This window comes from Labrus mixtus, chromosome 19 (genome assembly GCF_963584025.1).
Source record: "Labrus mixtus chromosome 19, fLabMix1.1, whole genome shotgun sequence".
Classification (NCBI taxonomy): Eukaryota; Metazoa; Chordata; class Actinopteri; order Labriformes; family Labridae; genus Labrus; species Labrus mixtus.
The window spans coordinates 13,876,626-13,896,316 of record NC_083630.1 but is presented as its reverse complement, the minus strand read 5'-3'; the positions used below and the strand labels follow the sequence as shown (position 1 = coordinate 13,896,316).

General features: G+C 40.7%; 1 protein-coding gene across 1 annotated transcript in view; it reads right to left on the bottom strand.

Annotated features, from left to right (window-relative positions):
* Nucleotides 1-949: 949 nt before the first annotated feature.
* LOC132994572 (solute carrier organic anion transporter family member 5A1) overlaps nt 950-19,691 on the bottom strand; it is a 39,398-nt gene continuing 20,656 nt past the window's right edge. Inside the window, exons 3-10 of the mRNA XM_061065009.1 lie at nt 18,768-18,900; nt 18,432-18,649; nt 12,866-13,030; nt 9,046-9,244; nt 5,552-5,711; nt 4,491-4,732; nt 4,286-4,350; nt 950-2,864 (exon numbers count right to left, since the gene is read on the bottom strand). Coding sequence (XP_060920992.1) covers nt 2,407-2,864; nt 4,286-4,350; nt 4,491-4,732; nt 5,552-5,711; nt 9,046-9,244; nt 12,866-13,030; nt 18,432-18,649; nt 18,768-18,900 — 1,640 coding nt within the window. The 3' untranslated portion in view covers nt 950-2,406. The remainder of the gene's footprint in view (nt 2,865-4,285; nt 4,351-4,490; nt 4,733-5,551; nt 5,712-9,045; nt 9,245-12,865; nt 13,031-18,431; nt 18,650-18,767; nt 18,901-19,691) is intronic.

Below are 19,691 nucleotides of genomic sequence, written 5' to 3'. Positions count from 1 at the left end.
ACTTAATTTTAATCCAAGCACATTTTTAAACAAACATGTTCATTTGTATTGAATCAGTCCATAATCTCATACACTACCACTTTATAATATTGAAATTTGTACAAGATAAATCAATACTGTCACGTTGGTATTTGAAGGCTGTGGTAAATATGACTGTAAGGGGACAGGCAGAGTCATTACAGGTGGAGATAAGAAGGGTATTATGGGTAGAAAAACTTGTTCATCCTCCTGACAGAAATATATATATATATATATATATATATATAAAAAGCACTGCCATATCCCTCCCCCCCCCACGACATAAAGCAAATGCAACCCTTCCCACGAGAGTAATACTGTTCAAGCACCGCGACACAAATTTGAATGCAGTTTGAAGTCTTAATTTTTATATTTGTCTCCACTATGGCATGGTGTTAGTTCATAAATATGCTCCTAACTGTGTGAGCTCTATAATACGCTTCATTTGCTTTGTCAGTATTTACACAATGATCACTTATGATTATGTCAATTTGAGGTACTAAGTCACAATAATACTAAATCAGTTACTGCTGCTACCACTAAGTCATCTTTACCTGGCAGAACAACATGAATCTCGGCCAAAAGCATTCACTTTTTAAATATTTTCACTGCTTCCATTAACTAAAAGCCAAGGAATATAAAATAAAATAAAATTACTTTAGACAAAAAAAACCAAATTGGTTTCAAAATCTGTGCCACTGAAGACTTTGTGTGCACCTAATGTGTATCTAATACTTTTTTTTTGACATCTTACGACCCATTAAATTTTTCTGAAAACAAACCCTGCCTCTTTAAATGGCGGTCAACCAAAAAAATACTTGAGCCCAAGGTAAAAGAAAATAAGAAAAATCTAGTAAAACATCTGCCCTTCTCAGATTTGTGCTGGTTAGAAACAGATCTTAGTGTGGTGTACAGTAGGTCATTTTTGTAAAAAAAAAAAAAAAAAAAAGCTAAGTTCAGTGCAGTGTTTAAGTTTAAATATTAACCTTTTAACCAAGAATCTCATAGCACAGTAGGTCTGATAAACAGCAACATTCACTGGCCTTCACACAATCTTCTCACCGTCCACTAGAGGGCACCAAACACCCAGAAATGGAAAAATCTGCGCCACATTAGTTTCACTGATAAAAGTTGGTTCACTGTTGTTGAGCATGCTTTCTGCATCATCTTTTTTTTCTTTAAGTCTAATCTACTAGATCACTACTATTTACATCTAATGACCATACAAATGGAGAAGCCATTGCACAAAGCCAAAATGATGCATCTTTTCTATTTTTTTAATGTTACAATAGATACAAATAATTTTACTTTGAAGAGATTTAAAAATGGGTGAAATTTGTTAAGAAAAAAAGTACAATTTTGTTGCATGTTCTGAATCTCCATTATGTTTCCAGTTCAAGTACAATCACATGTTTAGGACTTACAGTAGCTTCAGCACATGGTCAGAGATATGAAACCTTCTCCTGTTTCTAGTTACTCTTTGTATGAATAAAGAAGTTTCATGAGAACGAAATAAAGATATCTAGCTACCTGACAAGACATGACTTTTCACAAGTCGTTTAACACTGTACCATTGGTGCTTGTGGGCTTTAAGCTACATGTTTACCTTTCAAGGCAAGGAACTTTGTCTGTCCCTCAACACAAAGCTGAGGGAAACAAAGCAGAATGACGTCGCTCACATAGAGAACAGTAACTGGCTTTTTCGGTAGCTAGCATGTAACCTGGTAGCTAGCTTTGTATACTGGACTGGCCGAGACAGCCTGAGAGGCACTGTTACGAAAATATGTGAGGGGAATAAAGATGTGAGAGGACTAAATCAGATGGATGGAATGGCTAAAAAAAACAAGGAGATGGCTGATATGTTCAGCGCTCAGAACAACAACAAAATAACAGGATTATGAATTAGCCAACAACACATTGGTCTGAATGAATGAGGCAGGGAAGACAGAAGAGCTTCAGATCTAGTATAGAGAGAGAGAGAGAGCTGTACAGTACTGAGAAGGGAGGCGCTGTACATTGGATCTTGCATAGTACAGGTTTGTCACTTGTGCTTTAGATGTCTGTAAGGAGATTGTAATGCCCTGCCCGCTAACAGTAGCACCGTGTGACGTCTTTACATCATCCGAACCTTGAGGTGGAGGTCTGACTGTTTGTGTGGCTGCAGCTGATGATATGCTGAGAGTAAAAGATCATCGGTCAGCCTCCTGTTATAATAAACGACAATGAGCAGCCCTTTAGGTGAGGTGGGCGCACCTGTGTGTCTTCCTGTCAGTTGAGGAGCAGGCTAAAGCCAAACCAGGTGTCTGATTGGTGCGGCGCAGACACTGTGTGGTGCAGAAACACAAACAGAAAGGCACATGTCACGATGAAGCCCAGGCTTTGTGGCTCTCAGACATGGGCGGAGCCTCTGTGGTGATGTGGCAACAGGATAGGCGGGGTTATTGCTTTGAGGGCATTGCCTGGGCAGCTGAGGCTACTGTGGCCGCGGGTGAGCAGCAGGGCGGCTGGTTGGTCGGCCCGCGGCGGGATGAAGATGGGGCAGGAGCGGGTGCGTGCGTGGCTCTTCTGGCCGCCGGCATGGCAGATGAGCTCGCTGACGGTGCCCAGTGGAGGCAGGTGCTGGCGCCAGCGCTCGGTACGCTCCTCCTTGTGCTTAATAGAGTACCAGGTGAGGAAGATGAAGATGAAGCCGACGAACTTGAGGCTGGCAGCCAGGCCAAAGTAGACAAATCGGAAGGAGGTTACGTCGTACTCCCAGCAGGAGCCATGCACACCGCAGTCCTGCTGCCACAGCATGCAGGTGGTGTCAATAACAGCACCGAAGTAGATGGGTGTGGGGATGTAGGCTGCAAGAGGAGAGAGACCAAACTGGTTAACAAGACCTGTACTAAGTCCAAATCCCAAACTTTATACTGATATTTAGGATCAAGTGTATTCTCGCTGCAGAAGAAACAACTTTAAAGGTGCTGAAAATCATTTTAATATGAGATTCATTTATCATATTAAGTTTGTTTATAAGCATTATTCTAAATATAAAATGGGCAAAGGTTAGGCAACAGCAATATTGGCTTATTTTCTCAGCATTTTATGAGAGCTTATTTTATCTATTAAATCCTTATTACAAAGAAAGTGTTTTTTTCTACACTTCCTAAACTCTAGTTCTAGGCCGTCTCCTCAGTCAGAAATGTTTAATGTGATAGAGAAATAATTCATGTTTTACACAAGGTGTTCTGCAGATTTAATTGTAGAAGTAAGTATGCATTTTTATTTTTAACATTGCATTTGATGCAAGTACATGGAGAAAAACAAAAATCATTATTTTCAAAGCTTCCTTTCTATTTACTAAGAACAGTTAGTTCACAGTGAAGTGCACTTACTTCATGATTACTTGCTGCAAAGTCAAGTAGGTACAAAAATTATGGCTAGAATGCCATTGGAAGAGATACTAAACTAAATGCATTTGAGTGCATGCAGCACTTACATTCCACCACTAGGTGGAACTATTTCACCAAGATCAGAACTCCTGTAAACCACTGAAAGTTCACAAACTATTTGAATGTATTTCAAATCAATACATTCATTACAACTCGACCAGTAAAGACAGCATGAGAGGGATAAATACTTTGTTTAAACATAATCTATCTCAGTCCACAAAAACAGAACCTTATGAACTGGTTTTTAAAATGTATTGCTGAGCTGTGCTGCAGGATTGCATCAGACTGGATAAAGAAAATGATTACTCATTATTCAGACCGAACTGTAAAAGCATGCACGCACGCACGCACGCACGCACGCACGCACGCACGCACGCACGCACGCACTCTCTCTCTCCTGACCCTGATCTCACATGTTGAGATGGTTAAAGAAGAGTGACAGCTTTATGTTCACACAGACATACGGAGCAGAGCAGAGGCAAGTTAGAGCAGCGCTCACTAACCCTGAGGGCTTTTCTACACTTATCCAGAGTTCACAGAGGTCCACTACAGAGCTGCAGCCCCGCTCACCTTTCAAATTGTAGGATGTTAACAGGGAGAAAATGACAGCCTGTGGGTTATGGACCAGCTGAAAAACCTCGACTATAATAGCTTGATTAGAGACACGACTCTACTATTCACTAATTAAATATATAAATCATCTTGTCTTAGCAAAGAGAATGGGGCCATAATATGGCAACAAAAACACATTTTTCCATTCTTATCCAGACCTGCAAACGACTAAACTCTACTTGATCATTCACATAGAGTGCTTTGAATATTCTGCAGCTTACCAAGAGTTCGGAGCAACACAAACTGCATGCCAAGCGCAAAAGGCCTCTCCTGTTCATCAACAGACCTGAGAGAAGAGACAGAATGTAAATGATACAGATTCACTGCACTGTATCCGAATAAAGGACAGAGGAAATAAATCAACCTTTATAGCAGAGTAGACAAAAACAACCAGAGGTAATACTTTAGAGATGAGCTGATTCATACCTGAGTGTGACGATGATGGCGGAGGGCTGGGCACAGGCGGTGATCAGAGTGACAATGAAGAGGAAGATGAGGAAAGGGATGAGAGTGTTACAGGTGCGGTCGCACTTCCCCGACACGGCGTATCCATTCTCGTTCAGGTAGGTTTTAACGATGACTAGCTGCAGCTGGTTGACCTGACCGCCAGAGGACGGTGTGATGACCTGTCTGCTCTGCACACAGCCGCAGTCTGTGTAGTTCCTGATCTGTAAAAAAAAACAAAAAAAACTCTCCAATCAGATGGGAGTCCTCTAGAAATGCAGCCAAGGATTATTTTGGTTATAAATGATCTGGTGGTTATTATTGCAATCATGCAGGTAGGTATAGTTTGGACTATTAAATGTTAGAAAGCTGTGAAAATGTTCAGCACGATTTTCCAGAACCAGAAGGGAGGCCTGTTGTTGTTACTCCAACAGTTCAAAAACAATCAGTGTCCTAAAAGACATAACACAGCATATCTTAACATTTTAGAGGCAGGAACCAAGAAACTTTTCAGCTGGAAATCACCAATTCAGCTATTTTTCATCAAAGTATTTGGCATCAATTGTTGTCTGTCATTAATTGTCACAGATACTGAGTCAATCAATCATTTTAATTTACTCAAATCTGAAGCTACTGTTAATAATCTAGCCACCCACAGACTGGGTGGCACCAACAATGGGCTCTACACAGATCTAGACTAAGAATCTAGACATTTCCTTTCCTCTTGTTAGTATAATTTCCTATTTACTATTGTGGCAGGGGTCCGACACTTCCTGTTCTTGGGAGAAGAATGTGTATTGGCCATGTCTTTGTGTGTGTGTATGCAGCAGGTCTTTGTGTGTCCATTAAGATTTAATGTCTCCTTCAACTGAGTTCAACAAATTCACATTTATTGAGCCTTTCTTGTTAACTTTATAATAATATACTTAATGTATAAACGGCTTGATAGCAAATATTTCAGACTGAACAACAATGAAGCTGTCGGTGTAGCAGGTACATGACTGTGTGTGTGTGTGTGTGTGTGTGTGTGTGTGTGTGCTCACCCCTGTGCTGTCGTTGCCCACAGCGCTGCATCCAGCCAGGCATGGGTTAAAGTAGGTGATGCCATCAGAGCCGCAGACCGGAGCGTACTCGTGGATCCTGCAGCCACAGTTCACGTTACAACTGCCCGTCAGGTTTCTGTGGGTCATCGTCAGGGTCGGCCTGCAAAGGTGGACACACAAAAGATGTTTTAAGAACAGGGAATGCATCATTGTTTATATTTACTCCAAGAAACTACCACAAAACTGAACTGTGAAGCCTGTATAGTATAAGTACTGTTTAGTGCTTTTTATTACAGAGCAGGGCCTCCAATCGTATTAGTAGACCGTGTTTCCATTTTAAGAACTGTCGGATGTTTAAATGCACAACACTGTTTTGTTTCACTCTGCTAAGCCAGTTAGCGTCAAAGACCGAGAACTTTTAAATATCTGTAGACCTGTAGGAGCATTCATTCTTTTTCTACATTTGAGTTTCTCATTGTTACACTTTTGTGTTTTTAAAGTGGGATAACGTTAATGGAGATAACTATAATAATAATTAATATTGAAAACAGATTTATGGTATCTATGTTGCATTTTCATACTACATTTCTAGAAAGACCAACGAGTTCCAGCAGAAAAGTCAGCAGTGTGTCTCGTCCTGACTCGTCTTTCTGCATGGCAGCACTGCATGAAGTTTAGAGGAATAAAAAAAGAAATCAATGTTGTATTAGTAGTTGCTTTTTAACAGTATTGAAGTTTAACTGTTACATTGTGTATTTAATGTGAGGTCAAATTTCAGTACAAAAGAGGCTACCACTTTTCTCTACAACGCTTACTGTAGTCTCATTATTCATCTGCAGCACATCATCATTTAAACTTCCATCCAGCCCCCACCCCTCCCCCCACCTCTGTGATGTGTGATGATAGAATGACGGAGACGAGGGGGGCTGAGGAAGTAGCACCTCCAGCGGCTCGACAGGCAGTGTGGGAACAGTTGCTATAAGCCAAACTGGACTTCTGCTTTGCCTGAAGCGGGAGCAGTGGAGCGGGTGGAGGGTTTTCTCTGCGAGGCTTCGCTCTGAGCTCTGCGGAAAAGCCACGGACACGCTAAACTAACACTGACAGGACATCTCCATCTGACTGTTTCATTTGTCAGAATTTGTTTCTTTGATGCCAACAACTGATATTCTTCAAAGAATACATTGTTACATAAGCAAATGAAAACCTACAAAACATGGGAGATTAGAAAAACTTCAGTTAACAATCATCTCTCACAGAAAACTTTAGGTGATCTCTTTTTGTATTGGACGTCCCATTGGGCCTGTCATAACCATGTCACATTCCAGACACTCTGTGTGAGGGACAGACACAGAGTGTGTGTGTTGTTAGCAGAAAAAGGCATCAACCCTTTTGGATTTGTAACTTCACTGCACTTATTGAACATGCCCTTTTTTTTCTCAGACTTAAGCCTGTCCCTTGTTAAACCCTACAGATGCCGGGCCTCTTTGTGCTCGCAGCACCGCACACAAACAGATCCAGAAGAGCTTCATGTGATTCAACACTGCAGACACTGAATAGAAAACAAATACAAAGATTGTATTTTGAGGAGGTGTGGTTTTCCATTTCTGATCACTGGGTAGTTTCATCGGGAAAATGAAATCAGCCAGAGCTTTTCATAAAGACAATTCTGCAGATTATCAGGAACATTATATCAAGTGATGTTAGCTCGGAAATTAAAGACATTTCAAGTCTGTCCAGTCCTCTTTTTTTTTTGTCAAATTGTCTCTCATGTGTCTATGGGGGGGACAGCTCCGTCTAGACTAGTGTGAGAGAGTATAGACGGGTGACACAAAGGGTGGGTTTGAGCTAAACATTCCTCATGTGAGTGCCACCAGTGACCGGTGAGCAGTGCAGTTCATAATGAGGAGCCCTGCCGACTCACACGTCTTGTTGACCCCTCTATTACCCAGCGGCTTGTGTTGTTAATGGGTCAGCTCTGTGGCTTTAAAGGGCACACCGACTATTTGGCAAATAATCACTTTGATTAACGTAGTTATGTGAAAAGTCAATTTCACACAGATTTAGCAGCTTCACCTGTGTGCGACCAATGAGAATCAAAGAGAACACATGACATGCTCATACAGCCTACAACAGGGAGTGATATTAAAGTATGTATTTCAATCTTGTACTATTAAGTATGAGCTTGCAAAAGTAATCCTTGAGTTTTTAATCAATTTCATGAACAAATTCAAAAAGCATCATGCAGTGTGATGAGGTCAGTTCATGGTGCCTCAATGCTTCGGGGTCTATGTGTGTGTTTATTAAGGCCCTGACACACCAAGCAGACGGCAAAGAACTAGTGCCTTCCGTATTTCTTCTCGTGCACTGGCTCTCCTGTTTCGCTTAACTGAACAGCCAATCAGAGAGATTCCTACCCCCAACGACCGCTGACCGATGGCCGACGGTCTCCTTGGTGTGTCAGGGCCTTTAAGGTGTGCATGTGTGTTTGTGCTCTGTATTTCTGTCTGTGAGGCCTGACACATCTGATGGCGGTTCGTGAACTCGGCTGCTGACGCTTAGTCGAGATGCAGATTCAGAAATAGAGGTGGCAGAATGATTCACTGGAGCCACGAGAGCAGATGCCTGTGTTGCTAATTAGTCATTCTCTCTCAAACACCACGCCACAACGAATGAGGATGATGAGAGCGATGACAGCAGAGTGTTTACCAAAGAATAACAGAGGATGTACTATGGCCTGGGAGAGGTATTCGTAAATTGAAGATATTAAAATAATGATTTTTTTTTCCCGGCTTTTTATGCCTTTATTTGAGACAGGACAGGAGAGTGGTAAATTAGGGGGAGAGAGACGGGGGGATGACATGCAGGAAAGGAGCTACTGGCCAAATTGGAACCTGGGCCGCCCGCTTCAAGGACTACAGCCTCTGTACACCGGGTGCACAAACTAACCACTGGGCCACCAGCGCCTCAAGACCTGATGTTACAATAAAATTCCCCCAGGATGTTCCAGAGATTTTGCGTTCCAGTAAATGGGATAGACTTGAGTCATATCATATTGCCCTTTGACCACCAAATTTAATAAGTGTGTCCTTGAGTCCCACTCACTATTTTTTAAAACGTCTCTCACAGCGGGAGATTTTTCTTGCAGACATTTAACTACAGGGCTGATCGTAAAGGTCTGGATATGGGTAAAGCCATATCCCATAAAGATATGGGATATGGCTTTATTACATTCACAAGAACAGTTTGGTGATAAAAGCAAGAAAAGTTGTCTCGTGTTTCCTATAGATTAAAAAAAATGTTGTCCATTTATCATTCTGCCACGTGATCTTGAGTTATGGAATCATCACATTTTAAGATCAAAGCGACTGTGACCTTTAACCACCAAAACATTGAGGACATTTTGTCCAGGTCTCCAAAAATTGGAGATATAAAAGACAGACAGACTACTGATATGGGGCTGTAGGAACAAGGAGCAAACATTTGCATGTCCTTACCCGGTGGTGTAGGGTATGTTGATGCCTCCTAAGTTGATGCTCTCACAGCCGACGATGAAGAGTGTGGAGAAGCAGAGCAGAGACACACCGCTGCAGATCATGGCCAGCTTGGCCGACTCTCTGGCGCCGAGCTTCAGCTTCTTGATGATGTAGCCCCCCAGCACAATGCCCACCCCGGCACTGGGTACGATGATCAAACCTGTGAGAGAGATCGAAGAATGGAGGAAGGATGTGTTAGAGAAATTAAGAGGTGTTGCAAACAGTATAGAAATAGAGCAGCTAATTTATTTCGTGAAAATGTCAACACCTATTTAATTACAGTAAAGCATGATTGACTTTGTGGAATAAGAACATGTTAGAATGTCACGCTTCTAAATTTGAGAGTTTATGATGTCTTGTTGGACACAGTTGCAAGAATATGAAACAAGTATCTGAATGTGATTAACATGTCAAAGCAAGAATAAATAACTTGATATAAAAAAGGAGAAGAAAATGCCTGTCTGCATCAATGTGACCATGCTACGCTGCAGGCCATCAGTGGTTCAGTTCAGACTGTGACACGTGCGCTCACTCTACTAGAGCTACTCTAATTGACAGCATGGAGACAGAAGAAGTGTCATGGTGCAGGAGATAGAGCCCAGGGAGGCTGCACATGGCCACCCTCCAGCCTGACCAAAGGTACTCGATGACATGTAATGAGCATGATGCCGGCAAGGGCAAAGGGTCATCAGAGAAAGAGGATCAGAGAGATGTCATCTGTATAATCTGAATGGAAGCATGTTTGTGATTGTGTGCAACATAGATACCAAGAGAAAGTCAGAGAGGGAGAGGGAGTGTCTGTGAGCATGCTCAGTGAGAGCTGAGCAACAGACAGCTGTAACAAAACATTATCCTGTAAGTGCATGTTTCTGTGCTAAAACCTTGAGCTTTCTGCAGGATTAAACATGTACACTGCCAAAGCAGATATCATATCAAAGTGACATACACACACACTCTATTTCATGCTACACAAATTATTTACACATATCTTTTCTGGATTGCAATGCTGGCATAAATGTGAGGGAGTATTTCTTTTATAGGATAAATATGTGCATGGACACATGTCATTGCTAATCTGTTACAGCACAGCTCTTAAATGAGAGAAGCTGCAATGGAAGTAAAAGTTGTTCTAAAAATGTTTGTCTCTTGCCGCTTGTAGAGAAAAGCCTTGGACAAACACAAAATTTGAGAGTGCATGTTTGAAAGGAGTAGTATCTGAGGTTGGAAAAGCCACTGAATAATCAGACACACAGGCAGAGAGCAGCAGCAGCAGCAGCACAGGGAAAGTGCCAGCTGAGGGAGGTGTGTGAGATATGTTACAGTGCTATTTCTGTATCAACATCTAATGAGCATGTAGCAGCGATGGCTCTTTAACCGGTCCTGACACACACTTGCACGCTGTTTGCTTATGTTTTGTTCTGAAAATCAGCTGCCATTCAGTTAGACAAAGCCACCATTCATTGCTGCATTTCCTAAATTATTCTACATTTATATATATATATATATATATATATATATATATAGTATGTCTATTTTCAGAATAATTGTTTAATCCATTACACGTTTGTGACTTCCATAAGTATTAAATGTATCTCTTTCTGAGCGACTGTACAGCACATTTTCCCTCTGCAATCTCAACACAAAGTTTATCATAGCTGGTCCACTGGTAATAAGGGCTGGGCTTCATTGTTATTGTTTTTGTATAAACCTGGTAAATAACTTGAAGTTGCTTTAACTGATTTTTGGCCATAGGAGCAGTGGACACAATATTTTAAGGTGAACCTGTTTTAATACTGTTGCTTAACACTAACATTATATACAAAGACTGAGGGGAGTACTGAACCACTAAATGCTCTACTGGGATCACCAGCTGCTTGACCACTTTTCTGCCTGTCTTGTTGAAGTTGCTGCTGGGGGTAATGCACTGTGGGCTTTATACGATCAGTCTCCTGGTGCATACAAAAAAAGAGACTGAACAAAACAAAGCTGCTGCAAAATGCTACAAGGTTCTATAGAGCTGAAGAGAAAAGCACAGTAGTGCTATAATTCTCCTACTAGTAACCTAACACCAGTCATTTTGCTAATTGTTAAATAGTCAATATAGTTTTGAATTTCTCATTAATTGGCTAGCAGATTGCTTTTAATTCCACACATTTACAACAGGAAGTTAGGGAAGGACCTGTAATATATATTAAAGAGATTTGAGTATCAAACAGCGCTGGAACCTTAAAAACAAACTGTTATCACCCGTCACTGCTGGCTGGTAAGAGAAGGTTTAAGAAAGCAGAGCGCAGTTTAAGCATTACTTTGTCTTTTGGGAAAGTGACATACATAGTCATACATACAAAGATACTACTTCAGAAGCTGATGTCTTTTGTGTGTACTTTCTGTTTAATATACAAGCATGATGTTAACATTTTATCCAAAGAATACTGTTTTAAAGTCAAGCCTCACAGAGATAATAACATGATTCTAAATTTAAAATATTTTGGTTTTTACTCTTTTTTTAATTAGCTAGGAGCATTTCACACACAAAAGCAGTTGATCATTATTTCTGCTTAATAACAGAAAATGTGGGTGTTGTTTTTTTAATTTCTCTGACTGCAAATCTTTAAATTTTCTGTTTAAAATGTTATTTAAATGTAAGGTAAGTTGATCTTTTTCTGCTTTACTTTAGGTTTGATAAACCACTTCCCAGTTGATTTGTATCAGTAAATGCTAACAAAGAGATAAAAATGCTTTCTAAAATGAAAACATCTGAACTAAAATCATGCACTCATTAAGACAGAAGTCTGTCCGTACAATGTCACATGTACTGACTGACATGGTCCATCTGTCTGCCTGAGGTCGGAGGCTCTGTGCTCCTTCTCCTGCTCCTCTCCAACCATCATCACATCCCAACAGCTTGGCATCCTTTGGGTAGCTATGGCAACAGCACCACCCGTTTGCCGTTAACCCTTGTATCCTGGCAACAGGCAGATGAGATGAGGCAAGGGTATTGTGTGTGTGGGTGTGTGTTTGTGTGTCTAGAGATGACCATATGTTAGCTTGGAAATAATTGGACACACAATAATGCAACACCTTTTTTTCCCTTTCACAACATGTAGTGAGTTAAAACATGTACCCTTGATATAATAATACTCCTCATTTTAGATTATGTATTGTGTATTTGTAGTTCTGACTCAGACATTTTCATTGTACATCCTTCATATGTGGTGAAGTGTGTTTCCAGCAGTCCACAGAGACATGTGTGTTAGAGTCAAGGATGTAATGAAAGATCATCACTGAATGAAAGTCAGCTACTCTCCATGAATCACCGCGCTGCTCTGCAACTGTGAATCACCGTGTGAGCACATGGAGAGGTGAGACTACACGGCAGCTTTAACTGGTGCACAACAATGGTGCATATTGTACACATGGATGTGTCTTATTTCAGGACTAGGTCCCAGAGAATAAAACCAAAGAATGAAGAAAAAGATTGACGAATAAACCATTATTCACTTGTGTGTAAATGTCTGATATGATCAAAATAATATTTCAATAAATGCTGCAGTTTGGGGAAATACATTTGAATGAGTCTCTTCTGTGGGCCGTTGTGCCTCATTGATCTCAGTAATCACAGATCTTTGCACTGTTCAATCATCTTGTAAAATGACAGCTTTATCACTGCATTTCACATTTCACAAGAGAATGCAAAAACATGCCTGCGTAGAAAAGGAAATACTGAAGTACCAAAAGGGTCGATAAAAGAGGACAAACGCAAAAATATCCAAAGACTTACCGGTGTAAATGCTGGCATTTGAGGCGGGGATACCAAACTGTGACTCAATAAACTTGGGGATGAAGGTGATGAAGGCGGTGACGATGGCGCACTCTGCCGTGTAGGACAGACTGACAAACAAGAAGGTCATGTTGCTGAGGATCCTCAGCGCTGCCTTAGGGAGGTCTGAAGAGGGGGAAAAAAGACATGACAGAGATCTTTATTACTGTGTGCTGTAATTAACAAACAATCAGACTCCAACACAAACTGAACTCGACTGATTCACTTGAAGAACGATCATTTCGAAAAAGCTTAATATGTGAAACAACAGAAACCTTTTGGTTCGGTTGAATGAAAACCAAAGGTGAGAAAAGAGAACTTTTAACACCACCTTCAAGTGTCTCAGAAACACATGTACACTCAAACACCCTCAAACATGCCTTCAGCCTCGACTCATTAGATTTGGATAAGTACAACAAGTACATTGTTTCACGCAACTATGCAGAAGCAAACAACAAAACATAAACACACAGATGCTCCTGTAATGTAGCCTGAAAACAAACCAAGAAAATCCTGTAGCTAACAGCAAGTTTTCTGTACAGTAAAGTATGAGCATCATGTGAGTCTCTGATGTGAGACCGAAACAAATGCAACTCTGTAAAGCCAGCTTGAATGATGTCATCCTCAGTTCATCACAGCAAGATCGAACATGCTCTAAAAGTTTTTCGGCCTCAGGATGCTTTCCATGTGGTTTCATTATCATACAGTTCACCACCTCGTCCTGACGCTCAAGAGATTATAAGTACATAACTGTTACTAGGCAAACTGAAACGGTTAGATCTCTATACTCCAGCACTTAGTTTGCATATGTCTGCGGAAGCTTTTTAACTTTATTAATCCCCACAGATAAAAACCCAGATGTAACTAAATGGTGTCAGATGCAGTAAAGAACGCTTTCCAACTAAGAGCTAAGCTTTTCACGTACAGGCACATCAACAGGACAGATGCTTGCCGTCATGGCAACTCTTGAGACTATGTCCTGAATCATGACTCACACCAAACAATGTCTGCTTAACAGCCTCTTTTGCATGGCCATTTGCCTTTACATTTTCACCCATTAGAAACTTTGGGAATTTGGGTCTATGTATTGTCAAAACTGTGATTTAATAAAGTGTATGTGATTACAGCATGGGTTTATGATCCTATATGTGCGATATCTTAAACAAGACAATATGTATCAACATATATTACATTTAAATCATACTCATCATATGAGCACAAAAAAGTGTTATAGTATTAAGAAAAAAACACTATATTATGGATAAAATTATTTAAAACTTGTTTTTAATTAAATCTGAACAGATGGATCTATATTTGTATTTATCACAGTCCCAATAACTGCCAACGTTATAGCACTACTTTTGCATTGCCGTTCACACGCTGCGATTCCACAACAGCATCAAAATGTAGTTTCAGCGTCATTACCATACGTCATTACAATACGTCATTACACCTTTACACTGACATGATGCCTCTGCGACCGCGTAATAAAGGTTTCACAGTGCGTTGCAGAAGCGCAAGAGGAACGGTGTTTAAACACACAACCCGAGCTTCCACATACACACAAACTCAAACTCACATTCACACACAGCCCCATCGACTCTGCGTCTACCTCCGACAGATCATTGATGGAACAACTTTGTCCCACCTCTGTGCGTCACATATATTATACGAGCCGTAACAGGGGCACAAATATCACACCTTTAGCTGGCTATCTGTAAGTACCACATGTAAACTGTTGGTAAAACATTTAAAGGGTTTTGCAGAGACAAAAAGCTTTATCCCTCGATACTTTGCCATCACACCTGGTAGAAGTGAATACCACATGGAGGCTTTACTGTGCCAAATGTATTCTAAAACCATGTTTCCATGTTCTACAACAGAATCCAAACCATCAAGCTTTCTGACCCCCATCATGCACTGTGGGTACTGAATAAAATGTCAACCAATAATATGAAATCTCAAAGTTTGAAAGAGACTGCCACAATGGGATATAAAACACCTGCGGGTCTGCCGAGCTAATAATCCCAACTGCACAAGTATGAACACAGGGCTAGGACTAACTGAGGTGTTAATTGAGAATGAATTAGATATTAAAAACCCACCATCGGTCGGCTTTCATCTTCTAAATTTAGACACCCAATTATGTACATCTCAACTTTAAGCCCTTTCCCATCATCCAGCCAATTGCAGAAACATGAAACATGAGTGTAGAAATGTTTTTGTTAATTGTCCTTACACTTGAAAAGTTTGCATTAAAAGTTTGCAAGGTTGAGCCGCAGAACACAGTTCTCTGGGTTGTTTTAACACACAAGAGCCTTCATACCACAAATCACTGAGGCTGTAAAATTCCAGGTGCATGTTTGACAGAATGGGGTTCTCCACAGTCCACAGGGACCAACGATTCAAGCTGCTGATTGTTTACCTTTAAAGATCAGCTGATGTAGTTATGGCAGCTTTAATGATGTCCTAAAGAGAACCAGTGGACATGCTGCAGGAACGACATCTCTGAACTGTTACATTATTATCTAACAAACATCAGAAGGTACTCTAATGAATCATCTGGTAGTGTCATCTATGTGTATTATTGAATCAACATAGAAGCATATTAATCAATATTGAATTGAATCGTGGCAGAAAGAATCAAAATGGAATTGAGTTCTTGACCATACCCAGCTCCAAATGAGACTTTAAACATTGTCTTCTGCAAAGGTCCTACCATTTAAAATAATGATCAGTGACTTAAAGAGTGAGGTCATTGATGTGCAGAAAAACCATCAAACATCTCAAATTTAATGAATTTGAACTTTGGGGACTAGTTAGTCTCAGAAAAACTGAAAGAGTATTGCTACATTTGACCTTCACTACCGGTGGGATGAAGGAATGAAAGAGTGACCAAAGCTCGTGTTGAAGACACTTAAACTCTAACATTATAAATCAGTTTGACTTTTCTTTGTTCTTATCGTCCAGTCTGACTCTCTTTGCATGCCAGTGTGGTCTGTTAAAGGTCCATATTTGGCTGAAAATTAAGACATCTAACATTTGCTAGGGACATTTGGTCTAACTGAGCACATCATCTCAGAGTTTAATATGTTTGGGTCCGGAGTGTTCTTTTCCAGGCTGGGTCTGGGCTTCTTTTGTCTCACTTGATTCAAACAAAGGCATCCCAAAGACAAAAAGAGAGAACAAAAGAAAAGGCAGAAACTGTGGATTACGCAGACTTTTGACGGGGAGTTCAATATGAAGCCGGTCAGCCTAATTGGATGACCCAGCGCCTCGGCGTGGGGATAGCCATTTCTGTACTAATTCAACTGATCCTGTTGTGGGTGGGGAAAACTGTTAGCATCTGCCAGTGTTACCTGAGATCAAAGGTATGAATAAAAAGGTGAAGCTAATTGTTTCATTCCTGGGGAGTGGGCTGTAATCTTGTCTGGAGGGGGGACAGATGGCGAGGTCCTGTTGGCATCTACAGCAGCTGCTCCCTAAATCAACCAGACCAATGACTTGCATTAGTTGCTGCATTTGCTATATTTTTTTTGCTGTGAGGGATTAGCTGATGACTGGGAGAAATTCTTTCATCCATCTGCTTTAGTGAAACATCGATCTTTTAGCACAGAGAGGTGATAACAGCATAGTATTTGTAAAATCTTCAAAATAGATAAAGCTGCTTCAAGCAGTGTTTAAATACATGAAGATGGTTAATACTTGTGTCCAGGGGATCATTGTGAGCTTATACTTTTTTTATTTTCATGTAATAATATCATAATAACTGGAATAATCTGTATTTCTAACACTGAAGTGTGAAAGCTAGCAAGCCTTAAACATTAAAGCATTCAAATTGAGCTGAATAATAAGTCCATCCATGGAACATTTTAATTAATCACAAACTTAAACTCACAAATCTTAAAAATCGGTTTTCATCCACAGTATGAGGAGTTGCTTATTCGATATATTATATCTTTTCTGTAACCTGAATATCTTTGGGGCTTTGGCTGTTCAGTTATTGATTGCCTTAGAATGCATTTTCTTTACATATTTTTCACCAATTTATTCCCCTTGTGAATAAGTTATTTATAGATTCACTAGTGTAAAGGTTGGTCAATAATCACTGCCCTTTGCTTTCCTGATGTTTGTGTTAAATGTGCTTTCTATCACTCTCTGAAATTTAAACATTGGTTTTGGATTAAACTGTGAAGTGAGTATTGTGTCATCTTAACTGTGAATACTTTTTTCCTGCTTTTGAGGACACCATATATTAAGTTTAAATTTTCTGTATATTTTGGGGAAGTATTCAAGTGATAAACAGTATATGGCTGCAGTTAATCATCTATTATACTTTAAATTCGATAAAATGCTAAATCTAAAAAAAGTCATGAATTGCAGTCGACAGCAGTTGGCCGAGGTCTGGAACATTTCATAATGAAAAGTGCTTTAGTCTGATTCCATTACTGACGATATTGTGTGTTAGCATATTTCTCTGTTTGCTGATGATCTCAAAGGCGAAACAAAACGCTCAGTGAAAACAGCCACTTCAGTGATGCTTTCAGGAAGTGCTGAATTTGTGCTACAGACAAATGCACCCTCCTCAATAGAAGGACACACACAGCAACAACAACACATCCCAGATAAAAACACTGAAGAAGAGTTCGCCAGAGTTTGCACAACAGCCTGAAACATCCTGCTGGGACACGCAGAACAGCAGGAGCGCTACCATTGATCTGAAGAAGCTGTACTGCATTCATGGTTACAGTGGTTTTTTTTCTGCTGTCTGAGACAAAATCGTGTCTGGGGAACGCACATCAGCACGCATCGATGAGTATGCATTCATTTGAATCCATTTTAGAATTCACTTTGGTTATGTTGCATAAAATTAAGCGAGTGAGAGCTACCCTGTCTGTTATAGATTTGCTCTACTGCAGAGTCTGTCTACTCCTGTGTGTGGAAACGTGACTGAGTTCCCTCAAGAGCTCATTTAAGAGAGGGGGAGAGGGAGAGAGAGCTGTCTGATATTTTTCTCTCAGTCAGAAAAGAGGAAACTAGGATATACTGGAGCAGAAATCAGGGGGCTCTCCCAGGGAATACCCGGAGTTTCCTGATAAACCTGGCTCAGAGAGGACACTGAAAATGGACACCGGTGTACAACAGACAGCAGCTTGACATCAAGCATGCATGAAAAATAAAGTGTCCTTGTAAAAGTTACTAAAATTAAGTTTTCAAAAGACCGCAGTAATGTGTGATCTTTGCCCATGTTTGCTTTTCATTTACAAAAGTAAATACAACCTAACATTCCCTCAAACAGCCAAAGTTTGCACTGAACTGTCATCTTCATTAGTCATCTGTGTGGACAGAGTCCTCCATCACAAATCAATAACATCTTTAAAGGAGATCTCAATGGAGCTCCCACTATTAGATACAATGACTAATCCTGCTAATTGATTGGATTAAGAGCCATTTGTACATCAATTGCTCAATTTCCTTTATGTAGCTAATATGTAAGAGTCCACACTAGATATGAACTTTTCCTCACCTTTGATGTCCTTTCCGAAGCCCATGGAGGAGGAGACATTCTGGCCTTTGCTACTGGACTTTTCCTTCATCATTTCATCGTCACTGGACACGTCCCCAGGCGAGCCGATCTTTTTCTTTTTCCTCTTTTTGTGGCGAGGAGGCAGCTTTTTGGGAAAGGCAAACATGGGAAAGATGACCAGGAGCATGGCTACGGAGCACAAGAGAAAGCCGCTCCACCTGATAGGAAGACAAAACAAACAAAACAACTGTAAAAACAGAACAGATTGATCTTCACAGGAAGGAACACATTCATGAAAGACTCAGGCAGTCATAAAGTCACACAATGCATATTTACCAGTTCCCAACAAAGCGAGGGTCACTCTGGTCAATGTTGACTACAGTTTTGGGGTCGACGTAGAAGCCAATGAGGACGCCTCCCAGCAGATAGCCAGCTGCAGGTCCCAGAGCTCCCATCACATACATGATGGCTGGAAGAGACACAGAGAGAGAAACATTCAGAAACCTTCCTAACATCAAACAGTCTAAAAACTGCTCTAACTGCAAATACTTGAAATAAACTGCAGGGTTTTTGGAGCATATCACCTTTATTAGCTCATTTTAAAAACAGGAAGGCTGCACTTTGTTTCACAGTGTTAGCTTTTCCACCTTCTTCATTACAGCTGTTAATAACCCATAGGTAACAACCTGTGACTGTTTAAATGAGACCTGAGGGAGCTGTTCATTACCACTGATGCATCGCCCACCTTATTCACAACACCTGCACTGAGACCAGTGGTAACTCTCCAGCAGCCCAGAGGTCATTCCTCACAGCTTTTGAAGCATCTGTAACACTCGACCTTAAAAAAGGTCTCACGTTGACCTGAGGGCACGTCTGCAACTCGCCCAACCTCAGAGTGAGTGAGGGGTGCAAAACATTAACCCTTGGGGACTCTCAGACAGTCACAAAGGTGAGCCAATCACACTCCGTCACTTCCCCACAGGAAGGGAAAAACTCATTAAAGTTAGATAACCTTAGTTGGACAAGTGGAAAAACCTCCCGCGGACATCCAGCAGCGACGCAAGTCAAAGCCATTTTACAGCTGTAATCAGAGGCCAAAACTTTCTATAATTACACCTGGAACATTGCCGCAAGCTGCCAGGGTTTGTGTGTGCATGGGTGTGTGTGACTGAGGGGAGGGATTAGCTCTTTATTATGGTTGTGTGTGTGTCTGTGTGTGTGTGCATATGCATCCAATTGTTTCCATGAATGACAAACTTT